This window comes from Palaemon carinicauda, chromosome 21 (assembly GCF_036898095.1).
Source record: "Palaemon carinicauda isolate YSFRI2023 chromosome 21, ASM3689809v2, whole genome shotgun sequence".
NCBI classification, from domain to species: domain Eukaryota; kingdom Metazoa; phylum Arthropoda; class Malacostraca; order Decapoda; family Palaemonidae; genus Palaemon; species Palaemon carinicauda.
Window position 1 is genome coordinate 36,698,300 of NC_090745.1, and position 17,500 is coordinate 36,715,799.

The 17,500-nt window shown below is 36.1% G+C and overlaps 1 protein-coding gene across 1 annotated transcript in view; it reads right to left on the minus strand.

Annotated features, from left to right (window-relative positions):
* Nucleotides 1-17,500, minus strand: part of LOC137614836 (reelin-like) — a 596,609-nt gene that overhangs the window by 305,094 nt on the left and 274,015 nt on the right. The window contains exons 15-18 of the mRNA XM_068344496.1: nt 11,331-11,487; nt 11,050-11,214; nt 10,709-10,926; nt 10,214-10,374 (exon numbers count right to left, since the gene is read on the minus strand). Of these exons, the coding sequence (XP_068200597.1) occupies nt 10,214-10,374; nt 10,709-10,926; nt 11,050-11,214; nt 11,331-11,487 (701 nt within the window). The remainder of the gene's footprint in view (nt 1-10,213; nt 10,375-10,708; nt 10,927-11,049; nt 11,215-11,330; nt 11,488-17,500) is intronic.

A 17,500-nucleotide genomic window follows, 5' to 3' on the forward strand; every position in this document is an offset into this window, starting at 1 on the left:
TCACCTAAATACTGTGCAACAAGATGAAAACTGCAGGATTGCATTATTTTGGAGTAAATGGAGAGCGTTGTGTTGTAAACTATTACCCTTTTGCATCACACGTAGTACACCTGCAATATATTATCAAAAGAACAAACAAAAAATCATGAAATAGTATCTCTCTCTCTCTCTCTCTCTCTCTCTCTCTCTCTCTCTCTCTCTCTCTCTCTCTCTCTCTCTCTCTCTCTCTCTCTCTCTTGTGTTTTGTCTACCGCCATATTGTACACAGTGTGTTGGTGTTGGGAGCTCTTGCGTCTTGCCCTGTTTTTCCCTTCTGTAGTCTGTGGATGCTACTAAGTGGCCCATGAAATCTTCGGTGAAGTGTTTTTGGTAAATGTGTAGGAGAGCTCCGCGCTCGATTTAAAAGTTTCTAAAAGTAGAAAACGAAAGAAAACAGTAAATTAGAGCTACAGTTACCTTGAAACTGTGAGATAATCCTCCTACAACCACCTAACTCTTACACAGAAAATGTAAGCATAAACCTACTACTACAATTATGGGGGACCCCAGTGGGAAGCGGGGTTTTTGGGTGGGGGGAGGAGGAGAAAAGTGATTTTTCGGGGCACTACCGAACCTAATACAACTACCTACCCTACCCTGGGGGCCATGTACCCCTACCTAGACCTACCGGGGGGGGGGGGGGGGGCTCCGCCCCCCCCTGCGACCCCCCCTTAAGGCCACAGTAATTTTCAGGGCACCACCGAACCTAAGACACCCACCTAACCTAGCCTATGGCGCCCTGTACCCCTACCTAGGCCTACCGGGGGCTGCGACCCCCCCTTAAGGCCACATTGAGTTTCAGTTCAAACGAAACAAATTCAAATGAAAACGCCTTTTGCAAAAAAAGGAACACAAACTTCAAATTAGTCTCAATATCTAACTTACCTTTGAAACAAGACACGAAAAAATTGCACCTCCTCTTCCTTTTCCCACGAGTAACCACACTACGATCACACCGGAATGCTAATTTGTTGTAATCTATACAGCACACATTTTCACAATTAGGGCACTTTTTCTCTGCCAAAATCAAACCATGACGTTGAGCAAATGCAATTAGCAAATCAACTTTCCCTGAATAATGTACACAAAAATCCCCATAAGAAATAAAGCAATTGTCACAAGTGACACAGTTGGAACGGGATGAAGGTCCTGCTAATTACTCCATACTTCACGGCAAAATGAGCTTTTCAGTTTGAAGGGAGATCCGAGACGTGCAAAAATATTCCTCCGCGGAACTTCACGTAAACTGTGGTAACTGGTGGAAAAATAGCAGGGATAAGTGAAGTAATAAGTGTCAGCATTGGCTAGATTTGTAAAAACCGCCACGATTGGTTTTCAAACAGTGTGACGTCAAGAAAACACCTGTTATTGGTTAGAATAGCATTGGGAACTAGTTTGCCATACGCAGTAAGGCGGTGAAACAGCTCATTTTAGCCAAGACATCACACAGTAAACAAAAACAAACACTTAGAAAAAATCCAGGTGAAACATAACTATACACACGAATATCTTCGTTAAATAGAAGCTGCTCATATATTGACTATTATATAAGCGTTCTATATGATATAATAGTGAATTGTAGGTGTTTAAATTCTTCAAGATCTTCCGCGGAGCTCTCCTACACATTTACCGTGTTTTTAAAGTGACTTTGTGACTTTTTATTTTTTGTGGCTTTTGGACTCTAATTTTAGGAATAGAAATTTCGAGGTTTTTAAACAAAGACTCTTGTTCAAAACTTTCCAAAATTGCGCATGCGCAGTAAGCCTATGATGTGTGAATTACGTCATTTGAAGTTCTCCACAAAAGAGACCAAAGGAAGACGAGAGAATGTGTATAAAATGAAAGAGATGAAGTAGAAAATATATTCCCATCTCATAGGATATACGAAATTTCAAACTGAATTTTATAAAATGTCCACGATTTTAATCCTACTGTGGAAAAACTAAAGAAATGGCCAATTAAAAAATTTCTAAGATAGAGAGAACTTCACCTACGATACAATTCTCCTGTTAAGAAAATGTACCATCGTTAACAAACCCTACATGGGAATTTCCACATGTAAACTTTACAAAGGTACAACTGCAAAAAATATGTGATGAGCTGGGACTAAAGAAAATATGGGTGACAAAAAACGAGTTCATAAATATGTTATTAGACAAATATAGATCTTCAATGACTAGAGTTGGAAGGAACAATGACGTCACACCCGAATCAACTCTAGTAAATATCCAAAAGAATATTTCATCAGAATTACAAGAGATTAAACAGCAGCTGGAAATCAAGACCACCCAAATGGATGAATTGAACGAATCATTAAAAGCTGCCCACGTCACTATAAATAAACTGAATGATCGACTTTCTACATAGAGGAACACGTTGGACGGCCACGACAACATCAAGGCCCCTCACGCACTGTTACTTCAGGAGATCCGATTGATGAAGATAAGGAGGAAGAAGACGACCAAGGGTCAATATTACTCGGAGACTCAAACGTATGCTATGCCAAATCAATGGACTTAGAAAAAAATTGCTTCATACGAACTATTAAAGAAGCAGATATTGAATTATTGAAGTCATGGGTATCTGAAAAGCTACAATAAAGACCATCACGATGCATCATAGTATGTGGTACCCAGGATTTCATCGAAGAGAAAACTGCTAGCCCTATGTTAGACAACTTTGGAGCTCTGGTTGCTGATCTTAAGCAGACCAGTGAAAGCATTGATGTGATGATTTGCCAACTTGGTCTCACACTAAAACTATTTTAATTTGGAGAAAGTTTAAATTATCTAAATGATCAATTGGACTGTACCAACCATGTATCACACGATCGTACATAGTAACGACATTTCATTTTGTGTATATATTATGCTTGTATCTTCGCTCTCCCCTCGCACTATAAAGAACCTGAATAAACATGTATCTTTTCTCACCATTAATTGTTAACCGGTGGGGTATCAGTTGAACAGGAAATTTCCTGGTGCATTGAAAATGAAATAATGTATGTGTTTTTCTCACCGTTAACTGTTAACCCGTACGGTGTCGGTTGAACAAGAAATTTCCTGTCGCATTGAGTTTTTATATATAAAGGCAAGTGTCTGTATAAAGTTACTCAGCTGCTTTCATCCTGCGATTCCTGCCTTTGAGTCACAACCTTCTCTCGGCTCGTCACATTGATGACCCTGGAGCAACTTGCTCCTCCCGCCGCCCCCCCTTCCCCCCACGCCTCTCACTGTTACTATGACTCCTTCAAAGCATACCTTCTGCAGCAGTACTCGCGACATGTTTATTCAGGTTCTTTTTAGTGCTAGGGGAGAGCGAAGATACAAGCATAATATATACACAAAATGAAATGTCGTTACTATGTACGATCGTGTGACACACGGTTGGTACAGGACACATGGTGCTCCGGTAACAGCCCAACTTCAATCAAATCAGAACTATCATTGAAGCTGGGAAATGGTGATATTGTCGACGCTTGCTATGACGTAACAGGAAGGAATTCTGTAATGTACTTGAACCGACTTCCTTACAACTTTAGCCAAGCAGTGTGATCACTTTTCTTTGTGACAATTGGGATGATGTAAAAAGATCTCATGATAAGAACACCAATTCATCAAGACCTCTTCAAGATGAACCAAGAGGAAGCCATCAAATCAGAAAAAAATATTAATTTAAATTCGGAGGAAAATTTTATTGCTACAAGGAGTTTACAAAATTACAATCGTTCTCGAAATTCATACCCCAAGGTTCGAGAACTATGCTACGTGACATAAGTACTAGACAGTGCCATTCAAGATTTCATGAAAACGAGTGACCGTTCCAACAACAATAGCGACAACGACAACAATATGATGACTCAAACAGATATTCGAACCACCAACAAGGAGATAGAAGGAAAGGGTGTTCCAAATGTGGTTGATTTAACCATCAACAACTATCGTGCAGATAAAACAACAGAATCCAGTGTGAAAATTGCTGTTTATATGGACATAAAAGAAGGTAACGCCAAATGTATAACAATTTCTAGGAAATAGGCTATGAAATTATACCCAAAGGCCATTCCACCCGAGTAAAAAATAAACTAAAATCGCCTATTTTAACTATTGAACATATAAATGCTCAGTCCCTTTTATCTAACAAAAAATGAAATTGAAATGTTCATTGTTACTAGAAATATTAATGTTCTTTGTATAAGTGAGACATCGCTGCTGCCTAGTATAAATGATTCAGTATTACACATTTCAAATTACACAATATTTACAAAAGATCATGGTAAGGGTGGTGGAGTCTGTATTTATAATAAGAGTGATTTAGATACAAAATTAATATCAACTAATAACCCGGATAATATTGGAGTAGAGTATATTTGGATTGTAGTTCAATTTAGAAAATTTCCATTCATCCGCATGCCCACAATCAATCATTTGATTATCTCATTAAAATTTTAGGCTATATGATTTTGAGAAATAAGCCTTTGTTTATCTTAGGTGATTTGAATGAGAATTTTCTTATAGACAGTAAACTCGCTTAAATTATTAAAGCTAGTAACCTTACTCAAATAATTGATAAGCCAACACACATAACTTCAAACAGTTCAACATTAATTGATTTAGATGTTACAAATAGACATAATATTGTAGCTGATTTTGATGTATATCCTTGTGAAGTAGCAGGCCATGAACTTCTTTGAATTCAATTAAATGTAGCTAAAGCTAAGCGACTGCCATCATTCAAAACATTGAGATCAATGAAAGATTATAGTAGAGATACTCTCTGTAACTTAATTTTAAATGAATCAGAAACTTAAAATATAATACTTTTGACGGACGATGTCGATTATCAGATAAATCTATTTACAGATATTTACTACAAATTTATAAATATGAGCACCCCTATGATCACCAAAGAAATTACTAGACCTCCAGCTCCATGGTTAAGCAATGACTTGAAAGAAAAAATTAATATTAGGAATGAAACACAAAAGAAATTGAAAGAAAATAGATTTGATAGATTGTTGCAAGATCAACATAAAGCTAAAAAACAAGATGTAGAATATTATTTAAATGCAGCTAAAATTGAATATACGAAAAAGGAAATTCTCAACTGTAAAGGTGATATTTCCAAAACCTGGCAAACTATTGATAAGATTATTCCTTCAAATAAAACACCAGAACAATTAAATTACGAAAATAAATTTGAGAAAGCTAATGAATTTAATAAGTTTTTTGCTAATGTCGGGAAACGAGCTTTTAAAAAATCGCAAGAAAATATTGATGAGAGAAACGTATATAATTTACAATCAAATGAGGTTATTAATATTAATGATAATGAACAAAAATTCAGACCACAGCCCGTCGATGTCGAAACTGTCATTCTTGTAATTAAAGATCTGAATGAAACCAATTCTACAGGGTGTGACAAGATTCCACTAAGATTCATTAAAGATGCTTTACCAGTCATCGTGTTTTACATTACTATAATCGTAAACACTTCAATGGTTGCTGGGTCATGTCCCCAGTTCTGGAAACACTTTATGGTATAGCACCTGTATATAATAAGGGAGATATCGATGATGTAAACAATTATCGCCCCATATCCCTGTTGCCTATCTTGTCTAAGATTTTAGAGGAGATAGTAGATAATCAATTAACTAGATTCCTAGAAAACAACAATTGATTCAACATGGTTTTAGATACAAGTTATCTACCGAAACCGCTCTTTTAAAAGTAACCTATTCAATCTATAAGAATATAGATAAGAAAAATCTAGTCCTATTAGCTCTACTAGACCTCTCAAAAGCATTCGATATTATTCATCATGAAAAACTGTTAAGGAAGATGACCTTATACAGAATTGATGACTTCTGGTTCAGAAGTTACTTATCAAAACGAACTCAATCTTTGAAAATAGGTGACGTTATTTCAGATAAATTGCTTATCTCGTATGGTGTTCCACAGGGCTCAATACTTGGGCCAAAACTATTTTTGGTATTTATAAATGATTTGGTAAATGTGATTCCTGATTGCACCTTATCTCAGTTTGCCGATGACTCGCAATTCCTTTTCTTTGGAGAGCTGAAAAATCTACCAGACTTTGTCAGCCGTGTTGAGCAAAGTTTAAAAGTGGTTAAACAGTATTTCGATAGTAATGGTTTACTGATAAATACAAAAAGACGCTATTAATGTTTATTGGGACTAATCAATATATTTCTCAAATACCTAGTGATATCAAAATCAACTTTGATGGTGGAAAAATTTTTCCTGTTAAAGATGTAAAGAACCTTGGAGTCTATATGGACTGTTCATTGTCTTTTAACACACATGTCGATAACCTCTGTACAAAAAGTGATTGATAGATTGATGTATATTAACAGAGTTAAAGACCATTTCGATAAAGCAACCTGAATAATCATTGTAGAATCTTTAGTTTTGAGTCAGATTAATTATTCCAATAATATATGGGGCACTACAAATAAACGCCAATAATAAATTCCTTTAAATGGCGTAAGATAGATAATCAATGTTACTTTAACACATGTGTCGTTTTTAAAACATTGCATTCCAATATTCCTGAGTGGTTCATGACACTACCGACTGTAAATGACGGTATGGTTAGCCGAACTAGACAAGCAAATGATCTGTTCATTCCAAGAACTAGTTTAGATATTGGCTCAAGAGATTTTAATGTGAGGGGACCAAGAGCGTGGAATAAATTAATAAGAAAAAACTATTGATTACCACGTCCTTTAAAAAAAAGAAAAAAACCTAAAGATTTTCTTCTTGGTACTCAGAAGTACCAAAATTACTTATATACTCTGATGAACTTAAAATTTTTATTAATCAATTTCTAATCATTGTGAGAAATTACTAATGATGAAAGATTGTAAACATATTATAAAACTTTATCTCTATATTTTTTACTTCTATATTATAAACAATTATTTTGATGTATTGTTATTAATACCCATTGTATAATGGAAATAAACGTATTATTATTATTATTATTATTATTATTATTATTATTATTATTATTATTATTATTATTATTATTATTATTATTATTATTATTACTCGCTCTCTCTCTCTCTCTCTCTCTCTCTCTCTCTCTCTCTCTCTCTCTCTCTCTCTCTCTCTCTCTCTCTCTCTCTCTCTCTCTCTAACACAAAAGAGCACTTAATCTATAATGTAAACTTATACAAACAGAACTCATTTGATCAAATAAACATAATTTGTAATCTCGACAAACAAGCAATTTGCGTTATATATAATACACCTACAGTATATTATCAAAAGAACACGCAAAAATTCATGAAATAGTATCTCTCTCTCTCTCTCTCTCTCTCTCTCTCCTCTCTCTCTCTCTCTCTCTCTCTCTCTCCTCTTCTCTCTCTCTCTCTCTCTCAGTTAAATTATAATCTCAACTTATACAAACAAGACTCATTCGATCAAATAAACATAATTCGTAATCTTGATAAACAAGCATGTATAATACACTTATGCGATCAAAAGAACACACAAAAAATCATGAAATAGTATTAGACTCCCCCCCCCCCCTCTCTCTCTCTCTCTCTCTCTCTCTCTCTCTCTCTCTCTCTCTCTCTCTCTCGAACAAATTCATCTGATTCTTTATATACAGAATGATAATTATGGTACATACTAGACTAAAATGGTCCAATTTTCAATATATCTTATCCCCCATCTTTTCCTCTCTCTCTCTCTCTCTCTCTCTCTCTCTCTCTCTCTCTCTCTCTCTCTCTCTCTCTCTCTCTCTCTCTCTCTCTCTCTCTTCAAACACTAGTTGTATGGACACATCTTCAAACAACTTATCCTAGGATTGTACGGAAGAGTGTTTTTTTCTGGAAACATGATAGGTAAAACTCCACATTGCATCCGAGATATAAATGGGTTGTAAGGAATTTCCTTGCTTGCTCGAGAACAAACATGACCGTTTCTTTGACTTATTGGTCTCCGACTTGGAATGGTATGACACCAAGATACTATTCCTGAAGGAACTGATCCTGGTAAATTCGACCATGTTGTGCAGGAGTCACATTTCCTAGTCTCTTTGCTGACTTCAATGTTCATTGTTTTGCAAGTGGTTGCTTCACCGCATTCAAGTTTTTGGGTTTTAGTGTGATCTTAGAAATTGTAAGCATCTAACAGGTCTAAATGGAAAATAATTCTCTGTAACATTTCATGGTGCATTACAGAATTATCTATAAGGAACATATTTTCCACTTAAATAACTATTACCTCCGGTTTCACAATGGCCTCCTCACTCCTGAAATTTCGTTTCCCCATTTCCATTATTCCACCCATATAAATGATTGTGGGGAGAGGAAATAGACGGCATTCTTTCTACTTTGGCACAAACCGTTGGATTTTATTTGGTTTCACTGTGTCCCCTTCTCACGTACTGCATGGAAATTTAAGCATACCTTTTTTTGTGTTTCAAGCACATTAATCCAAGGCCTGAATTGTATTCATAGAGGAATGTACTCAATGTAAGGGTTATATAATAGTTATTGGATTAAAAACATATGACATTTATTTAGGTATGGATTCATCATAATTATCATCAAGTACGCCTATGTTTGTACATGTATACACAGAAATATCCAAAACTATTCCAGTTTGGCAATCATGTATTACGTATATCTTTATATCAAATCAATTTCTTTCAGTTGTATATGTATTGTTTCAAACAGTACATACGAACTAAAAAAAGATTGTTTCAACGCCCTTTGAACAAAATATGAGATTCATCACTAAATAATCTTTTGAATAGCTGGATATACTTACTGGAATGATTTCATGCGACGGTTTTGAGGTCTCTAATTTTCCACAGCTCATTCCCCCTGTAGGTATGCCTTTCATTGTTATCAATAGAATGCAGATATCTAAATATATCTAAATACCTATCAAAGCTCAAACCTTTTTAAAGTAATAGAGTATTGAGATGGAAGTCAGTTGACAAGTACTTACAAGCACAATGTTTGTTTATGTCAGGCATTATCACAATCAAGGCAAGAAAAACGATAATTTTTTTATAAGTATCTGTACCCATCTTCTCGTCCCCTATTTATTTAAGTCGCATCTTAGAAAAAGCTGCTCTTGGTAGCGGTTCTTCTCTACCATTACGTTTACTACCTCTGGATCCATAGATAATTAAGTAAAGCCACATTCATTATCACCTGGGATAGACCAAATTTGCTAGCAATGCCGTTTTTACCGACAAAATCAAAATTTCTGATTACAGTATGTCTCCTCTATGTTCCTACACATCACTAAATCGGGATATGTTACTGACACTTTCAGCTTCTATTACATAGTTTTCCTAATGATCATCATCATAAAAAGGTGCATCAATATTTTTTCAATGTAGAATATTTTTACCGCCATTTAATTCTCACTTATTTTCCGTAAGCCTACTGGAATTGCTATAAAAAATTCTGTATCTTTATCAGCACTATTTTCATCCATAGCAGTGAGATTGTATGCAATCAAATTTATAGACGATTAAATTTTACTTGGGCGGGTTTTGTTCGGTGCCATACTCGGTTAAAGCTCTACCGTTACTGTCTCTCACACACATGATATAGGTTTCATGGGTATAAAGGCCACTCATGAATGGCAGAGACAAGGGACAGTGACATTGCCCTAGCTAGCAGGACAATGCCTTAGGGACTGCCCATATATACATATGATCAGCACCTAAGTGCCCTCTCCACCCAAGGTAGGACCAGGGAGGAGCAGGCAATGGTTGTTGATGATTCAGCAGGTATAGCTATAGGCTCCCCCAAACACCCGATCCTTAGCTAACAAGGATTGTGAGGTTGCAGACACCAAAGAACCCCAGTCCAGCAAGTACCTGGCAGGAATGCTTCCAATAATCCACCATCAGTTAATAATTATGCTGTTTCCATATGCATCCAAAACAGACAGTTTCTGAATTTTGATCCATAGAGAGAGCATATACGGTTATAAATAAGTGTCGCTGACCTCTTTCAGGGGGTATACGCACTTTCCTTGACATGTGCAGTTGTGTAAGGGTTGATGGTTAAATAGTCAATCTTGGTCTTGTATAACTAATGATCTTTGAATATTATTATAAAAAATCTAAAGGCACAGACTCATATATTCAGTGTTTAATACAAACAAGTAAAACGTACCATTATAACCAGTGTCACACTTGCAGTGGCCTGCAGCAGTACACATCCCATGTCCATGGCAGTTTCTGGCGCAGGGGGGACCAATATAGAGATCTCGCAAAGCGAATTCTCCATCTGCAGTCTCACTTGGATTATTTTGAAACCATCTCAGCTGAATAGTCCTTTAAAAAAAGTATTTCATAGATTTTAAAGTATATTCTTTCAGGTGTGGCTTCACTTTGCTTCCAATATTTATTTCATCACTTGATTCTATTACAAGTTAGTGTTTTCTAGGACGCTATTTTTATTATATTTTTCTACTCAGCAAAAGGCAGTTTCAACTTATCTATTTAATCATCTCAATTAAAAAGTACCATTTGATCAGTATAATTACTATACTGTAAAATGTTTTGTTCTTTTCCATTAAGCAAAAATATTCAAAGATAATATCGTGAAAAGACTATATTAACTTTACTTTCATACGAAAATATAAGTTAGAACTATTTTCTTTCGTACCCTTGTGCTAATCTATGATCGATAGGTAAAAGGATACGATTCCAAGGACCGTGATGGCCAGGTCTATAAATGCTGGGTTCTCTGGGTCCATTGCAGTAAAGTGCTGTGTTTGAGCATCCTTCATCCACCAAATCCCAGTTAATTCCACCATCTTTAGAAAACTGAAGGAAAACTGGATTCGCTTCGCTACTTGCGGAATTCTTACATCCAACACTGATCTGTGGGTCAGTTTTTTCTTTTTTAAAAATCAAAATCCATAGGTTGATATTCATTTTGAAAAAAAAAAGGTCTATAAAAAATATTTGTACTCTGTCTCAGAAAAGAATCCAAATTCATCTTACCTGGAAAGATATAATATCATTGATGTTCAGAGAGACAGGGTTTGTCATTGCCAAACGGAAAGGTTCTTCCCCATCTACAATTTGTGCAAGGTCTTCGCTCTCGCAGTATTGGCTATGGTGATTACTGGTTATACTCATCCATGGAGATATTACATTTGATCCTTCCTGAGTGGTACAAATAGTTAATAGAATACTATCAAATGGTCACTTATAGAACCATGTAAGCAAATAAAAAATAATAAAAAATAGTAGAATAGATGAAATCTCTCATATACACTTACTGCAAAATCAGCCTGTATAGAACTCAGCTGAAAATCTGGTGCAATTCTAAGGCTGTCAATTGCCCATTGGTTTTGGCTATTGTGAGTGGGTTGCCAGATCCTAAATCGGACAACGCCTGCACCAACTTGCTTGTCTTCAAGATTAGCGTGAAATAACCTGAAAAGTTTAAATATGTCACTGATTGCTCCTATGTATCAGTTTAGACAGCTAAAATACAATATTGCAAAGATGATGAAGTTCTATCTTTTCATAAATAAACTGATTAAATGTACGTAAAGTTGAGTAAAATGGTCATATACCCTAAATCACAGATTGAATTCTGGATATAATTTGGACTCCTAAGTAGTTTGACCAATGAGTTTTAATAAAAAATTTCATAAATTAAAATTTAGCCTGTTACTACTAAGTGTCAATGGATAATATCCAGAAATCACAGACTAAGAACTTTAGAGAAAACATAATGCTTATTTTTATGAAAGTAAATGCAGAAGGAAAGTTTAATAAAAATGGATCGCAAAATGAAATATTCAAATGGAGAAATAATATATGGTTTCAATATCATCATAGGTTAAAACAATTAGTATTTTGAAGATTTTGTAAGAGTGAAAGGTAGAGGAAATGAAAACCTGACTACTAGCGTAAAGCAAAAATCCTTGTGAGTCTCCGTCGAATATGTAAAAAATTCAATCAACAGGTTAAGTTGGAGAAAGTAAATACCAGGAATTACCAGTGGTGCTACAAGAGATGTACTACAATACAGTGCTTACCATACAAATGAGTAGCTCATCTGGGTTTTAAACATATGTGTAAATGAGAGATAGTATTCATAAGAATAGAGTAGTAAGATGAATAATCCTTCTTTTGTAAACCCGATCATAAAAGTTATATAGCATAGTACAAAAGGAACGTTTATAGTGTCCGTAAATATGTGTTCTTCTATTTACGTGCTTTTTCCCTATTTTGCATCGGTTACAGATGGTTACCATCTAAAAAAGCTTATATCATAAGTTAGAAAATGGAGGGCATTGAGAATTTGTAGCATAAATGTTATGTGGCCATGAGTGATTTGACGATTATGTGATTGATGTAAGGCATGTATTAGAATTTGTGGGCGGGAAAGCAGGCGTAATACAATAGACGATGAGTCTTCCTGACTTTTCAACATCTTTTTGCATCGATTAGTGTGAAGCGTCGGAGAATCGTCAGTAAATGCAGTGAAAGGATTTGTGATAAAAGAATGAGTAGTGAATAGGATGAAGAATGGTTGATGTTGGTAAATAAATTAATGCTGATGAGATAATGTGAAGAGAAACTGGAAAAAAACTAATACAAGATTTTGAAGGTTTGGGCTTTTAACGCTTATAATAAATACGAAACAAAATGTAAGTTAGAGAAGGCAAATAGATTCTAAGACATTTGTCTTAATGCATGTTGGTGGAAGAATTAGGGTTGTTAATTCATATATATTTGTGGAAGTGAATGTAATGGATTAGGATAAGATTAGGCACAATGTGAGATACAGAATAGATAAATAAAAAAATGTATAAAGATGTCTGCGCAAAATTTGTTGTGGTGGGTTGTCACAAAAAAAAAAAAAAAAAAAAACCCACAGCCTTTATTCACTCTAACTGACAAATGTCTCAGCAGCACAAAATTTTCCCCTTACTTTATAACCAACCAGACTCTTGGACAGAAAGGAAATCAAAACTAAACATGTCCGTAAAACTATATTTCTTACAAACTAAAAATAAATGATAAACCAAAATGATAACACTTAAACTAGTATGGGCTCAAGAGATTTTAAGACTAAACCTGATCATAAACTTAAGACTAAAACACAAACAAAATAATCATAACAGAACTCAATCTGTAAAATATATATAATGGTGCATTTGCGGACACGGAAACTGTTCCCAATATTCAGAAAAAAAAACAATACTTGAGAACACATTCACTGAAACTAATACCGATGCTTTAAAAATTATAATAAAACAAAAACACAAACGAACACTTAAATATGTTTGCGTGTGGACAATATTGTCCACACGAGGGCCGCACAGTTTTTTACAGCCCACTGCCATCTATGTGGCAACCGGAACACTTCCTGGTAATCTGCCACACCCGCCTCAATTCATTAAGGCAATGAATATCATCATCATCCAAAGTTTGTTCTAAATTTGTCTGTGTTTTAGTCTTACGTTTATGGTTAGGTTTATTTTGTAAGAAATAGTCTAAAGGGTGATTATTGGTTTATGATTTATTTTTAGTTTGTAAGAAATATAGTTTTTGGGGCCTGCTTAGTTTTGATTTCCTTTCTGTCAAAGAGTCTGGTTGGTTATAAAGCTAGGTGAAAATTTTGTGTTGGTGAGGCATTTGTCAGTAAAAGTGATTAAAGTGTGTGAGAGTGTTTTTTGTGACATCCCACCACATTACTTTGGCCCCCGAACAGGGACTTCCGAGGTGGGATTGGTAGCTGGACTCTTGAACAGATGGGAAAATAGGATTAGAAATTAGATTTAAGGTTGATGAAAATGGAAGAGCAATTAAAGGTATTAAAGGAGGAATTGCAGCTGAGTGAGGAGTGTGAGGAGAAGTTGTTGCTCGAAAATAGGAGGTTAAGCTGTGAGAATGAGGAGATGAAAAAGGAACAGAGAGCGCTTAAGGGACCTATAGAAAGAGTGGAAGAAGGTTTTGGGATAAGGATGCGAGAGAATGAGGAACGAATGGAGAAACATATGGAAGTTATGATGGGGAATGTAATAGGAATTATGAAAACGTTCATGGGTGCAGGTGCAGTCGGAGGAGTGGCTTCTGTTTTGGGTTGATAGTGGAAGAGAAGGCTAGGGTATGTAATAATGGGGAAGGTAGTGGTAGTGATATTGAAGGTATAGGGATTAGGTATAGTAAGGATGAACAGAAAGGTGATAGGAAGAATGAGAAGAAGGTAAAAGTAATGTGACGAGCGTAAAGAAGAAAAGTCAGGATGAGAGTGAGGATGATCATGAATGGGTGAAAGTGGTAAATAAGAAAAAGGGTAAGAAGGGAATGGTTAAAGATAGGAATTTAAGTGTTGAATTAGATTCATTGTATTCAAATGAGGATGAAGGAAACAAGAAGGGATTAGGCAGTGAAGATAGTAGTGAGAATGAAGTTGAGGAAGTTTGTAAGACAGTGTTTATGAGAGAGATAGCTAGGTGTGAAGGGTTTAATGAACACAGCAGTAGGGATGTGTACGAATTTTTTAGGGGGTATGGAAGGTTCTGTCAGGCTAAGTATGGTGATAGTAAGAGAACTTGGGCTAAGAAGTTAGGAGAATATTTGACAGGGCATTTGCTGACGATGTATAGTGTGACAATGAGTGTATGGGATTTTGAGTATGAAAGTGTGAAAAAGAGAATAATTGAACTGGTAAAACTTATGAAAGGGAGTGTTAGGTATAAGCGTGAGAATTATTTTGATGATGCCCGAATGAATGCGAGTGAAGTGATATCGATGTATGCATGTAGGTTGGAAATGTTAGCTAAGAAGAAGTATGGGGATTAAGACAAAAATGAGAATAAGGAACTAATGAAGAAGTTTTTGAGTATTGTACCAGAGAGTGTGTCAGGGTTTATCAATTTGAAAGGGAAGTTTATCAATTTGAAAGGGAAGTTTATCAATTTGAAAGGGAAGGAAAAAATGAGGTGGACAAGAGAGAGATTAACATGGGATGATATTTTAGAGATAGTTGAGGCTTACGAGTTAGATAGATATATGCAAGAAAGTAAATCTGTGAATGTGAGAACTGGAATGGAGAAAAGGTTGCCAGAATTTGCTAGTTTTAGAGATGCTGTTATGAGAGGGCCGATGAGGTTAGCTGATAATGTAGTAGATAGGAGTTTTAGGGCGAGTAATGTGGAATACCTGTAAGGACAAATGAAGGGTTTAGGCAGTGGAATCAGGTTTCGAGAGATAGGAGTGCCAGTGCGCAGCGAGGTAGGCCAGTGCGCAGCGAGGTAGGCCAGTGCGCAGCGAGGGTAGGCCAGGTAGTTGTGTCCGTGAAGAGAAGTGTTATAGATGTGGGAAAGTAGGGCATAAAAAGAATGTGTGTAGATGGCCATTAGGAGCATGTTTCGGGTGTGGTGAGACAGGGCATCGCATTAATGAGAATAGGAAAGTTGTGAAGTGTTATCGGTGTGGTATAACGGGGCATATAGCTAGTAGATGTAGGAGTAATCGTACAAATGGGATTTGTGGCAAATGTGGTAAGAATGGGCATTATGCGAGGATGTGTAGGGAACAGCATGCGAAGTGTAGTGAATGTGGTGTAGATGGGCATATAGCTAGGGTTTGTAGGAAGAAAGAATTAAGTCAGCTAGGATATTTGGGAAATTAGTTAGTAAGAGGGTTCAGCTGGGTGAATTCTCCTGTGTGTTTGGAGGGAATAGGATCAATGTTTGTGAGAATGGGATGAATAATGGGTTGGAAATAAATAAGTATGAACCTAGTATGCATGAGAAATTAGGGCTAGAAAATAAGCAATTAGTGCTAGTTGAATTTAGGAAAAAGAACTGTTTGAAAATTCTTAGTGAGGATAAAGCGCAAGAAAAATTTATAGGTATAGGTAGGAATCAGAATAGGCATGACAAGGGTGTAAATGTACAGGTGAGCATGGAAGATAAATGTGCTAATACAGATGAATCATGGCCGAGTATGAATGATACCTATAGCGTGTGTGGTTTTCTGTTAGGTGATATAAAAGAAAGTATGACGATTGTCAGAATGAGAGATAGAAGAATGATAAGTAGTATGGATGATTCTTTTTTTAAAGTAGAAAATGGTTTTGATGAAATGGATGAATTGTTGACGGAAATAAGTGAGATTTTAGGACCAGATAATAGTAAGGGAGATGTGATAGTGCATGATATATTAGAAGATAGGATTATAGACGGGAATCGGAATAGGACAATGAATGCTAGCGATATCGAAGAAGTGAATGAGAGAGTATATGAATGTTCCCGACTGCGACTGGGTAATGAAAAAAAATCAGCCAGGTGTTGTGTGAAGAAGGGAGGATTTGGCAAAGTAAGGAGAGAGGAATGTGGATGATTAATTTTCTTTTTTGTTTTTGTTTTGCCAAATACACAGAGAGAGAGAGAGAGAGAGAGAGAGAGAGAGAGAGAGAGAGAGAGAGAGAGAGAGAGAGAGAGGTGTAGTGTAATGATTGTTTGTTGTAAGAATGACTGTTGGTATAATAGAGGTTGTTATCTTATATTTCTAGCTAGCTTAGGACAGTTTTAATGTTTACACACTAACGTACACTGTAATGGTATTTCTGTTTTATTGTATATTTTCATTATTGCTCTCCCCTCACACTTATAACTTGTTAATGTCTGTATACGCTTGTCTCACTGTTGGAATTTTTGTACCATTCTTGACAGGAATGGGTTGTATATACACTGATGTTCCATCCAAATAGTTAGTTACATTCACTTCGCTTATCAGTTAATACTCAATCTGTAAAATATACATAACAGTGCATTTGCAGACACGGAAACTGTCCTAATATTTAGAAAAAAAAAAACAATACTTGAGGACATGTTCATTGAAACCAACACCAGTGCTTATAACACAATAAAACACACAAAAAAAACCACTCAAATATGTTTACGTAGTGTCCACGCGAGGGCCCACAGTCTTTCACAGACCACTGCCAACTCTGGCAACTGGAACACTTCCTGGTAATCTGCCACACCCGCCTCAATTCATTAAGGCAGTGAATATCATCATCATATAAAGTGCACCCATAAGGTAAAACACTCAAATCATACCTCCCGGAGCAGTACACACCATTGCCAGCTGTCCATATAGCAAAACTTTTTCAACTCTCTCAACAACCATTGGGGAACCAAAGGGCTTCATTCCCCTCATGGAAATGACCAGTATCGCTTGTCTGCAACCTGCCCCAGATGGCTCTCAGCGTGAAGCAAATCTACTGCGTACCCTTTAGGTATGGGGCCTACACAAACCTGTACACACAGCCATCCTCGATGTCAATATTTTGTCCCCGAAGGACCTGATGACCAAAGTCGATGCCGTTATGGACAGCCACTTCACCACCTTCAAGTTCTCCATCAACGTCTTCAATTCTGTTAAAGTAGACAACTATTCAACATCGACTGAAACTGAC